General features: G+C 37.3%; 1 protein-coding gene across 3 annotated transcripts in view; it reads right to left on the bottom strand.

Annotated features, from left to right (window-relative positions):
* Positions 1-783: 783 nt before the first annotated feature.
* FAM120A (family with sequence similarity 120 member A) overlaps positions 784-11674 on the bottom strand; it is a 154052-nt gene continuing 143161 nt past the window's right edge. For all 3 annotated transcript variants that reach the window (XM_069083749.1, XM_069083752.1, XM_069083751.1), the window contains one exon: positions 784-2679. In XM_069083749.1, coding sequence (XP_068939850.1) covers positions 2368-2679 — 312 coding nt within the window. In that variant the 3' untranslated portion in view covers positions 784-2367. The remainder of the gene's footprint in view (positions 2680-11674) is intronic.

The raw sequence follows: 11674 nt of genomic DNA, 5'->3' as shown, positions 1-11674 counted from the left end.
GTCTCTGAGGCTGGCCTTCTTCATCTATTAGATCAATCCTGTCTCTCCTCCTGAGTTCTGATTATTAAGAGCAGTGGCAAGGATGAGAGAATCAAAGCCCTAGGAGAAAGGAGTATGACTTCTCATACTACATATGTATTTATGGATTAACAACAACTGAATAAGTAAAATCTCATCACAAAGCACCATGGTGATCTGGTTACATCTAAGTCAAATCACATCCTGTGGACACAATGATATATAGTGCATTTTTCAATATAATGCAGAAGGCAAACAACACACAATCCTTAATCCCTACACCCCAGAGTAAATACTGTAGTTCTAGCACATGTCTAGAACTGTACAGTTTCTATGAAGGAAACAAAGAAGCAGACTTCAGTACTCCTGGAAGTTAAATTCTGTGGTATAATGAGAATCACACAATTCATATGAGGGGACTAAAATAACTTCTGTTCATAATTCACTTCCCAATCATTCTTATTAATTTCTAATAATTCCTACAAAACAGCACATGTAATTCTGGCCCTCTGCTTCCATTAAGTTCAGTGATGAAATGCTCAAAAACCAGTTATGCCCGTACACTTCTTTATTAGCTACCACATGGTCAATGATCACTCATCTAGGTTTTTATGTCCTGAATTGCTATTAAATATTTAAAGGAAAAAATTCACTTCACCAAAGCTCTTAAGTAACTATTAAAATCTGTGACATTGACTTTGCTGAAATGTGTGTAAATATTTGGCTAACAGTCTTTAAAAAATGGATTAAAAAGGCATACTATAGTTTATACTAAAAGAATAAAGATTTTTATTAAGCATTGTAAGTTGCATTCAATAGCCTTCAAATACACCACACCACAATCCATCTACAGTCAATCAAACCCAACAGTAGTTCATTCTTGCACAATCCATGAGTTAGGGCAGAACTCCCTTCAACTTACATTAAGATACCTACTTAGCTCTTGCGGGCAGGGAATGGGGAATTACACCTCATTTCTGATCACTAATGTGTGATGAAGAGCATCAGGAGAATTATATGAAAACGAATATAAAGAAATGATTCTGATTTCGAAGTACATTAAGTTTGGAAACACTAACAAAAACATCAAAATGATACAGGTATATTTGCTTATACTAAATTCTTGATGGGAAAGTTCTCAAGAACAAGCAATTTGTTTCCTGCTACAGAAGGGGGGTAGTTTTTGAAGATCAAAGCTTTTTTTTTGTTTTTCACAGAATTTCATATTTGCTAATATGAAGGCAAAAAACAGCAACAGAGAACAATAATGCATACAGCAATGAGTACACCAGGGTAACGTTGATATTCAAAACGGCTAGATAATTTTTTTAAGTTTTAGAATAAATGCAACAGAGGTCAATAATCACAAAATTTTAAGGTTAGAGCAAGATCAGTCAATGACTAAACATAGTTAACATCTTTTATAGGACTATTACTGATTATTAGCTTTTTTGTTTTGCAAATGGGCACAGTACTTGTAAGAATGGAAGAAAGGACAATAACATGCATAATATTAACTACACACTTTAAAAATTATGAACCATGCAGAAGTTTAGCTCAAATAGTAGTACTAATGGTCTACGTCCGATTCAAAACCACATAGTTCATTGATCACGGATGCATGGTATTAGTCACAAAAAGTTTCAGAACACATTGTGTTGATTTTGAAAGGTCATTTGCATCTTCTATGATTTCAAGTTTATCTCCATTGAACTTGCTTGTAAAGTATGTATGACGTACTGTAGAGTGAAAATCAGCAGAACTGCAAGATTACTCTATAATTTTTAGTTTCGATAGTTGCACATTTTTAACACAAAAGAACCACATCAACAGTGATGAAATTTTAAGTAAGAAAGAAAAACTGTGGTTGTGCCTTATTTTTTCATAATCATGAAATTAAAGCCTTAAAGAAAGCTTTTATTGTGACACAGTAATGCAAAATCAAATATAATGGCATACATATGGTGCCAAATACTAAAAATTATATTTTAAGCTATATATACTTAAAGACTGCCAAAATTTGTTTTCTTTATATTTCAAGAAACAAAACTACAAGCTTTTGTCATAACCAGTTTAAACTTTATGTATACTTCATTTTAAGTGCGGGAGTCAAATGCTCTTCATTTTCTTTTTTTTGTGTGTGTTTTATTGTAGCATTTTGACTACAACTGGTTAAAACTAAAAATGTGTTGTTTAAATCTCTGACATCAAAGAGGGATCCGAATTTCCAAAGTCCTCATTTTTCTCTTACGGAAAGGAAAAAATGTACATAACTGTAGGCTCTCTTTCTTTCCAGATATTCCTAATCCTTACCATTCCAACATCCTTCACCCTCTATAAAAAATAAGTTTACTCTTCTTTTTTTAAGACAGCTGCCTCAAGAGTATCATCTTTATGGCAAACACTGTCTGCATTTAGTGCATTTAAGTGAGGATTTGTATTGCACATTTTAGAGTCATTACTCAAGGCACTTTCAGACTGGTTGGAAGCCCTGCCATCTGCTGTATTCCCATTCATCTGGGAAGCTGGTTTCTCCTCATTCACTACTCCGTTTTCAGCCAGGGATCCATCTGAAGACACGACTGAGGATTTAGATTCCTCTGATTTTGACTTAAGTTCTTTGGCCACTTCTTCTGCTGAAGCAGCATAAGGAGGTTTACCCTGTTTAACACAAGAGAAAATGAGAAGTAAGAAAAGTTCCAGATGTATGCTGGCGAAGAAGGGATACTAGCTCCTGTCAAATGATACTTGAACAAACAGAAAACAGATTCACTTCCATGTCTATGGTAGGTACCCAGAAGTATTCCAAAAAGGCTGTGTCTCAGCTGATTCTCCTATCACCTCTGCCTCCCATCACAGGCTCCAGGATGCCTCATTTTCCCTTAGGGCTGCTTTCCAGGGACCGCCAGCTTTGACATCTTCCAGTTTTAAGTTCCCTCTCTTCTTCGCAATCATTCGATGTTGTCAATGGTTGGCAAAAGGGCAATCTCCATTGAAGGAATTCTGCCAAAGTCCTAGAGAAGCACCTTACTCATAGCAGACCTCGCAAATGTTTTGTAAATGAGTGACTAATAACATGCCTCTGCCACAGAACAAACTCTGGAGTTGTACTGGAGTAGGGGTGACATATGCAGAAGAAACACTGATTTCCCTCCCTTCCCCTAACAACTGGGTAACAGATGAGGTGTATGTAAATTGAATCATATTAACTTTGTAAATGAAGAACCATTCTCACATGTAAATCCAAATGTTCATATTAATTTTTCTTAAGGTGAAAAGATGTTTTCTAAGTGATATATTCATGCTATACTTGAACCTAAATGTTAATTCATAAGTCATATTCCTTCATGATAGAATCAATACGATACTACAAGAAAATCACTTTCAAGAGAACTGAAATGACATAAGGAAAAAGATAACAGGCTGACGTGGTTATATATTTTTCTATAGCTTAAAACACTTCTAAGACATTTGAAAAGGATTTGTCTTAAAATAAAGTACGTAATTTTGATTCTGCTTCTCCATGACCACTAAAAACTCCCTCTAGATGTGTAACCAAGAATCACCTGGAGCTACCATATAATTATCTAAGAGGCAGAAAATCACAGCATGATAAAACAGGACAAGACCTAGCATAGTCCCACTCACTTTACAGAGGAGAAAACCAAGATTGTCACTCACTAGTGAAGGAACCAAGACTCCTGCTTTCACGACAAGCCATTACTGGACTCATGTCCACCTTGGAAAGAGGTCTCTCTTTGGAGAATTCTCCAGGCATCTATTCTTGAACTCGAGTCATTTGACATTTTTACCACTGATTTATATGAAGGCACAGATGACATGCTTATTTATACCAAGTTTGCAAATGATGCAGTTGAGAGTAACAGCTCACAAGATGGATAAGAGACAGGATCTTGGATCATGACAGGCTAAAATGACAGACTAAATTTAATAAAATGAAATTTAAGAGAAACAAAAGTGAACCTCAGCTAAAAATAACTACATAAAGTCTTTTACATTGAGGACCTCATTTAAGATTCTTCCTATCCCAGAACTTTAAAGGTCATCTGGTCCAATCTTCTCATTTTACAGATAAGGAAATAAAGGCACAGGGAAGTTAAGAGGTTTGCCCAAGGTAAACTGGTGTCCTCTGTCTCCACTGTACCATTAACAATGCATGTTGGATCTGTGCTATTGACATTACTATACTTATTTTACAGATGAGGAAACTGAGGCTCAAAGAAATCAGGTGACTTGCCTGAGGCTATAGGGATGGCATCATAGGTGGGACTTAACTCCAAAATCTAGCCCTTTATTGATCTAGAGATGTGACAATGATGGGAGGTGGGGGAGAAGGGGGCAGGCTTAGTGGACTACAAGATCTAGAAGCATGAGCAGTCAAAAAAGAATGCCACTTCGGACTGGAGGGCCAAAGTGGCCAGAAGAACAAGGGGGCAGTCCCACTGAAGTCAGCCCTGGGAACACTGCTCAGTTGTAAGCAAACCATTTAGGAAGGATACTGACAAACTAGAATATGACCGGAAAAGAGTTACCAAGATAAAGAGGACCAGAAACCAAGGTCTATAACGACTAGTTTAAGGTAATGAGAATGTTTATTTAGCCTGGAAGAAAAAAAAGAGACCTCAGTGTATATATATGGAGTACTGAACTAGCTCTCATCAAATATCTGAAGGGACATCACATGAAAGAGACCTGACTTATTCTGCTCAGTATTAAAGAGCAGAGATGGAAGCAACAGGGGAAGGTTTCAGGGAGGCACATTTTCTCTCTCCTTGTGAGGAAAAATCCTTCCCACTAGAGGATTCCTAACACAGAATGGGAAACTCAGAAGGGAGTAGATTCTCCCCACTCCCAGAAGTTACCAAGCAAAGCTAGATAAACACTTCAAGCAAAAATGAGATATAGACAGGAACACCCACACCCACCCCCCCACCACCCCAAAACTAAAAACTAAAGGGATCTTGGGCTTCCAGGAAAACAGAAGCAGGGCAACAAGGGCCTCCATCCTCTCTCCAGGCCAGACTCCAAAGCCCTGCAGTTTAAGACTTTCCAGAGGGCAGCTGGGTGGCGCAATGATTAGAGCACTCGCCCTGAAGTCGTGAGGACCCAAGTTCAAATCTGGCCTTAGACACTTAACATTTAACTAATCATGTGACCTTGGGCAAGTCACTTAACCCCAATTGCCCTGCCTTCCCCCCTCTAAACACACACACACACACACACACACACACACACGCGCGCGCGCGCGCGCTATCCAGGAGGCCACCAGAGTGATGAAGAGTCTTGTGCTTGAATCCACGTCACGTGAGGAACTGCTGGAAGAAATGACACCAGAGTTGTGCTGCCTTCAAGTGTCTACAGGGCTATCATGTAGAAGTGGGATCAGACTGGTTCCACGGGCTCCAGGGGTCAGAACCAGAAACGGAGCGAAACTCACAAAGGGGAAAATTTAGATCTGATGACGGGTGGGAGGCCGGAGGAAGGGAGACGACAACTTCACAATAATCAGCTGTCCAAAATTAGAATGGGCTCTGTCAGAAGGGTTTCACCTGACCTCACTTCTACATCAGATAGAACATCAATGACATCTTATTAGGCCTATTTCACTGGGGATTTCCTTTTGGGTGTGGATTAGATGGTTACTATGGCCCTTTACAACTCTAAATTCTGTGAGTTTCTGTTTCACATTTGGGATTCTGTGATCAGTACCTTCTAATTATTATCTTGATGAAACAGAAGTCCTACTTCATGTTCTCTCATCAATGGAAATGATGAAGACCTGTTGGTTATTACCAACTGAGAAATTATTCTTCATAAACTTAGGGAGAGAGATGAAATTTCTTCTCAGATCATGATTTCTCAAAAAATCTTTTTTCCATTCTATTATCTTACCCCTTCAGTCCAGTAAGACAAATAAACTAGAATTTAGAAACAGACAACAATTGTTTTCTTGTAGCCTTCGAAGGCAAAATGCTTGCACAAAAACAAGGGACAGTTAAAGAAAAAGAGCCGAGGGGATTTTCAGGAATCGCCTCACAAGAGGATACTCTCTCTTCCCTTCTGTTCATGTTGTGGTTTGTATTAATGTTTCTGCGTTACCAGGGGACCCAAGTTGCTAATAAATTTTGTTAATTCTACTTGCTGCATCTCCAGGTGATAAGCAGCACTGCTAGGTGTCCTAAATGAACTGACAAGAGAATAGCAGAATAGGATGATGGATCCATCAAGTGGTACAGGATGGCAGTTGCAGCTCCCTCCTCATGAAGTCAGAGGTCAGGAGGTACCCAACAGGTCAGAAAGGCTGATCCAAGGGAAGATAATGTGTTCTTTATATTATCTGAAGTGCATCTCTTTAAGAAATGGGATGGCAGGAATGACTGAATAGTGTATTTTCCTAAAAGGTTCAGAAAGAATACAGAGTAATAACAAAGTTCAGCACCCTAGTGCTTTTAGTAGAGAGCTGAAGCAGAGGTATGGTTAGGCATGCTAGACATGGAATCAGACAAGAGGCCTGACTTCCCTTGGACCAGATCTCAATCAGAGTCTTGGCTGCCTCATGAGTAAAAGCGGACAGTAATAACGGCCTTGTTTCCCTATCAAGATCAAATGAAACAATGTATATGAAGGTGCTAATGAGATAAGAACATCACCATTGTCTTCAATGTGCTTTCTGACTTGAAAGGTTATTAGCAACAGAAAAATAAAAGCAAAGAATCATACTCTTGTATTTCTTCTGAATCTTGTCTGTTGATCAGTACACCAGAAAACAGGACACCAGTGGTTCCAGATAAAAATGGCATCTTACATATATGCTCCTCACTTAAATCACATATTAACTTTATTTTGAGGTAATATCACGGACAAACAAAAGTGATAAACTTGTATTTTAACCAAGTTATAAACTAATTTAGTCCAAGAGTTATGCCACTGCATGATCCAAGACAATTCTGAATGACTTATGATGAAAAATGCTAACTATCTCTAGAGAAAAAACTGATGAAGTCTGAAGGCAGATCAAAGCATACATTATTTAGCCTTATTTTTCTTGTGTTCTTTTTTTTTTGGTGATATGCATTGTCTTTCACAATATGACTAATATAGAAATATCTTCTGCATGACTGCACATGTATAACCTATATCGTACTGCTTGCCTTCTCAATAAGGGGGAGAGAATTTGGAACTCAAAATTTAAAAAAACTAATGTTAAAAATTCTTTTTACATGTGATGGGGGGAAATAAAATATTAAATAAATAACAACAAAAAAGAGTTATGCCACTGCTTTTTGCATTCAAAATTCATTCTGTAATGGTCCAATACAGCTCTTAAATATTCTCAGTGATTTGACCACTATAGGAACAATTTTTTCTACCTTTTCTTAAAAAAAAAAAATCTTTCTGAGACCCTTGAGAAACACTGGAATTCACTGCTGTTACTGTTACTTCCAGAATAATCTTATCTCCAAGGTTCCTTTTGTGGGTTTTTTTAGGAGGAAGTCTAGCTGGACCACAGTTCTCAATGAAATATGAGTTCTCTAAAAGGCTCTGCCAAACCATATGCATAGAGGCATTTTAATCTGTTGTCCTTTGGGTTTTTCAGACTGGGCCAAAAGAAAAAAAATACTCTGTGAGGGTCAGGCCACTGGTTCAGTTTTATATGTTCCTTAGTGTGAATGTCAGTCCATCAAATGCAATTTGACTTTAGAAAAGGGAGAGCTGTGCAAACTAGAGTAGCTGTTAACATTCATGGAGGAAGCAGATTACAACCTGTGCCTTAGCGATCAGATGATATTTGAATAGGTAAAAAGATAAAGAGAGGGCATTCTAGGAAGGGTAATAACATGAATAAAACGATAAAGCAATTATTACTATGGCATGTGTGCTGGGCAGAGAAAAGACAAGTCTTACAGGTCCAGGGTGACTACTGATCAATGGAAAAGACTGGGTGGGTAGGAATATAAAAAAAGTCCCAAAGGAATTTGGATTAGATATTATGTGCAATAGAGTGTCCCACTGTAGATGCTGGAGAAGGGGCATGACATGGCAAGAAAGCTGTTTTAAGAAAATTAGTCTTTACTGGATGGAGTAAGATGAGACAGGATGACAAGCTAGAAGTCTATTGGCAGTAACCCAAGGCATGTCCTGATGAGGGACTTTATCAAAGTAGAAGTGGAGAAAAAGGGTAAATCTGAAAAGTACTCATTGTGAAGGGAAAAAAAAGTTTTTTACAAGACCTGGTAACAAACTGGAACCAGAGGTAAGCAATGGTGAGGAGAATACTGAATGAACAGATTTTTAGATTCTAAACTGGTAAGAGGCATTTTTAACAAACTGCTCATAGACCTAAATCAATCAATCAAAAAAACCAAGAGCTAAAATTTGAGAATAATTAATAATAGCTAACATTTATACAGTACTTACTATGTTCTAGGCACTGTACTAAAGCACTTCACAATCATTATCTCATTTAATCTTCTCAACAACCCTGGGAGGAAGGGGTTATTATTATCCTCATTTTACAAAAGAGGAAACTGAGGCAAACAGAGGTTAACTGACTTGCCCAAGGTCACATAGCTATTGAATTTCTGAGGATGGATTTGAACTGTTCTCCCTGACACAAGGCTCAGAGCTCTATCCATAGGCCACCTAGTGACTACAGTGATAGTGGAAGAAAAAGCAAACTTTTAAAAGTAAAAACATGACGTTAAGTGAAAGTATATAAGGGAGCACTAAATAACAGTGCCTAGTGCTGGATGCAGAATACTAAAGACTGAGATTGGTCTTGTTATATATACAGACATACACACATGCTGTGTATAGAGAGATAAGTCCCTTTCCCATACTAGATCAGGGGTTCATGCTTTTTTAAAAAATATTTTGATAATTGCATTTCAATGGAAATAGTTTCCCTTTCCAGTCTTTGCATTCTGTTTTATGCATTTAAAGACATTATTTTTCACCAGACTGCCCAAGGAGGTCATGATACAAAAAAAGTTAAGACCCTTGAACTAGATGATCTTCAAGATCCATTCTATAATTCTATAAAGAAAAGGGAAGATTCAGAGACAGAAGAATTGGCTTGAGAGTAAGATGAGGTCAGATTTAGACATGCTGAGTTTGAAGTAACAGCAAGGCATTCAAGTGGAAATTTCCTATGGGTACTAGATCTATGGGGCTTAGAAATCTAGAGTGACAGACTGGGAGGCATCTTCAATGAGACGGTGATCAAGACAATGAATGAATGTAGAAAGAAAGATGAGAACAGAGCTCTGGGAGATGTCAACTGTCATACTGGGGTTAGAAAATGGAAGTGAGAAAGAATGAGTAAAAGAGACAGAAAAGGGAATGTAAGAAAGGAACAAGGAGAAAAAGAAAAGGGAAGCATCATGGAATTAGAGGAAGCTGAAGGAATATATTGTGAGGATTGTAAAATGTAAAAAGGGACCAATTTAGAAAAAGGGAACTACATTAAACAAAGCTATTGGTAACTTTAGGGCAAGTCTTCAACCAGCAGATCTCTGAAATGGACACTGTGCTCCTCTCTCGGTAAATTGTAGAGATTCTCAGGGGGGACCAGAAAGGAGCTAGTACTGGCATCCCTATCCTGCTTTGCTCAGATAACTTACTGTCAACATAACTCCTCCATGCCCTTTGGTGATCCTTAAAAGCCTTGGAAAAGCAGCGTGCTTCATTGCAAATTCCAATAGTAAGACCACCAGTATGTTAGATTCTTTCTGAAAGATTCATAAGAGGATACAGAGAAGCATGGCACAAGATGTGAGGATGTGGATGGGTTCATATCTGCACCACTGAGTTGGTACATACACTGATGAGAACATGTACTTATTCAATTATTAACTATAATGTTCCACTCTTTGACCACCATCCTTGTCCCCCATACATCCATAATTTGAAACCATATATCTTATAGGCTTTTTCCTTAAAACAAATTTGTTTAATAAAGTTTTCATATGAAAAGTCAGCACTATAAATCAACTCATTACAGTGTTTGCCTATAGCTATTCTGTGTCATGAAATATTCAGTATCGATTTTCTACAATGTAAACTACTAGAAAGAACTAATGACAATTTTCAGGACAGCTTTCCTAGGCCTTGCTCTGATGTATCATCACTGTCCAGGAAAATAACATATTGCGGCATAGTGAAAAGACCTCTAGATTTACAATCAAAGGACCTGGGTTTATATCCCAACTTTGATAATGTGACCTACGGTTGAAATCATGTAACTTCTAGGCTGGGTTTTAATATCTTCATCTATAAAATAAGAGACTGGGACTAACTAATGTCTAACTGATATATCCTTTCCAGCCTTCTGATTCCAGAATAATATTCTATTCCATATATCAATTATTTCTTTCCACTTTGCCAAATTCTATTCATCATTCAAAGCCCAAATCAAGCTCAACCCACTTCTGTGAAGCCTTCTCTTACTATTTCACTTCTAAACTTCTCTTAAATCCTATAACATTTTACAGTCAAAACACAACTTCAATGTTATACTTTGCTATTAATTACTAAAATTAATATGCCTAGTATTAAAATTAATTTATGAAACAGTATTCTTAAGTAATGAAAGTTTGGGAACTGTATCATATAAGAATTGGGAGAGTTCACAGACCCCAAAACCCTGGTACAATGAATTTCATCATAACCACTTCGTTGTCTTATATCTTGGTATATATCAGTAAGAAAGCATGGAGTGTGGCATCATGGAGGTGAAAATAAAAAATTCACCTAATTCTTGACAGGTACATGCCTCAAACTTGGAACACAGAAAACATAGTTATTAGGGGTCCATCTGAGTGAACCAATGTGTTAGCAGTAAGAAGTAAAAACAATCAGAGCCTAGGAATGATACTTCCCTTGCACATGTCAGGATTTATTCTCGCTTTATTCAAATAGTTTCCAATCTTGGGAGCCATTATCAAATTCACAGATGGCTGATATCACTAAAACTATCATTTCCTATCTCCATTTACCATTTTCACCTCTTTCTCAATTTAGATCTTATTAGCATAGGTCAGGCCTTTGTACCACCAGATAAGACTGCTACATTTTCAACATCTGGCCTGTCCATGAGGACCACTTTCTTCAGGTCAAAATACAGATACCTGTTGAGAAAACAGCATTTTTTTCTTCTTCTTTTTTTTTCACATTGGCTGGTTTACTTGCTTATTTATTTCACCATTAACTCTAATCATTTTCTTTTGCACATATCCCCAAATGCTTATAGTATCTCGCCCCTCATATGAGAACTGGGAGAGTTCACAGACCCCAAAACCCTGGTCCAATGCATTTCATAACCACTTCATTGTCTTATACCCAATACCCCAAGACTAAGATTTTATTACTAAAAAGTCAATAGAAAACAACAACAAAGTTTAACTACATTTCAAGGGATGGAGTATGAGGAAGGATAACCTCCAAGACAGAGGGTTTTCTTGGAATAGGAATTTCCTACTTAGATTGTTAAGAGTGAACTACTCTTTTAAAAGTTTTAATAAGTATGATGTTGTTTATGTATGTATAATTAACATAGTATATAAAAGTTGGACATTTCAATTAAGTGCTATCATTTTTCTCAAGTGTTACAGTGGACAAAAAAAAGATTCTCAAA

Source organism: Petaurus breviceps, unplaced genomic scaffold, assembly GCF_028583685.1.
Source record: "Petaurus breviceps papuanus isolate PSGF00001 unplaced genomic scaffold, PetGlider_PUasm1.0 174, whole genome shotgun sequence".
Classification (NCBI taxonomy): Eukaryota; Metazoa; Chordata; class Mammalia; order Diprotodontia; family Petauridae; genus Petaurus; species Petaurus breviceps.
Note: the sequence above shows the minus strand (reverse complement) of the source record. Positions and strands in the feature narration are given on the sequence as shown.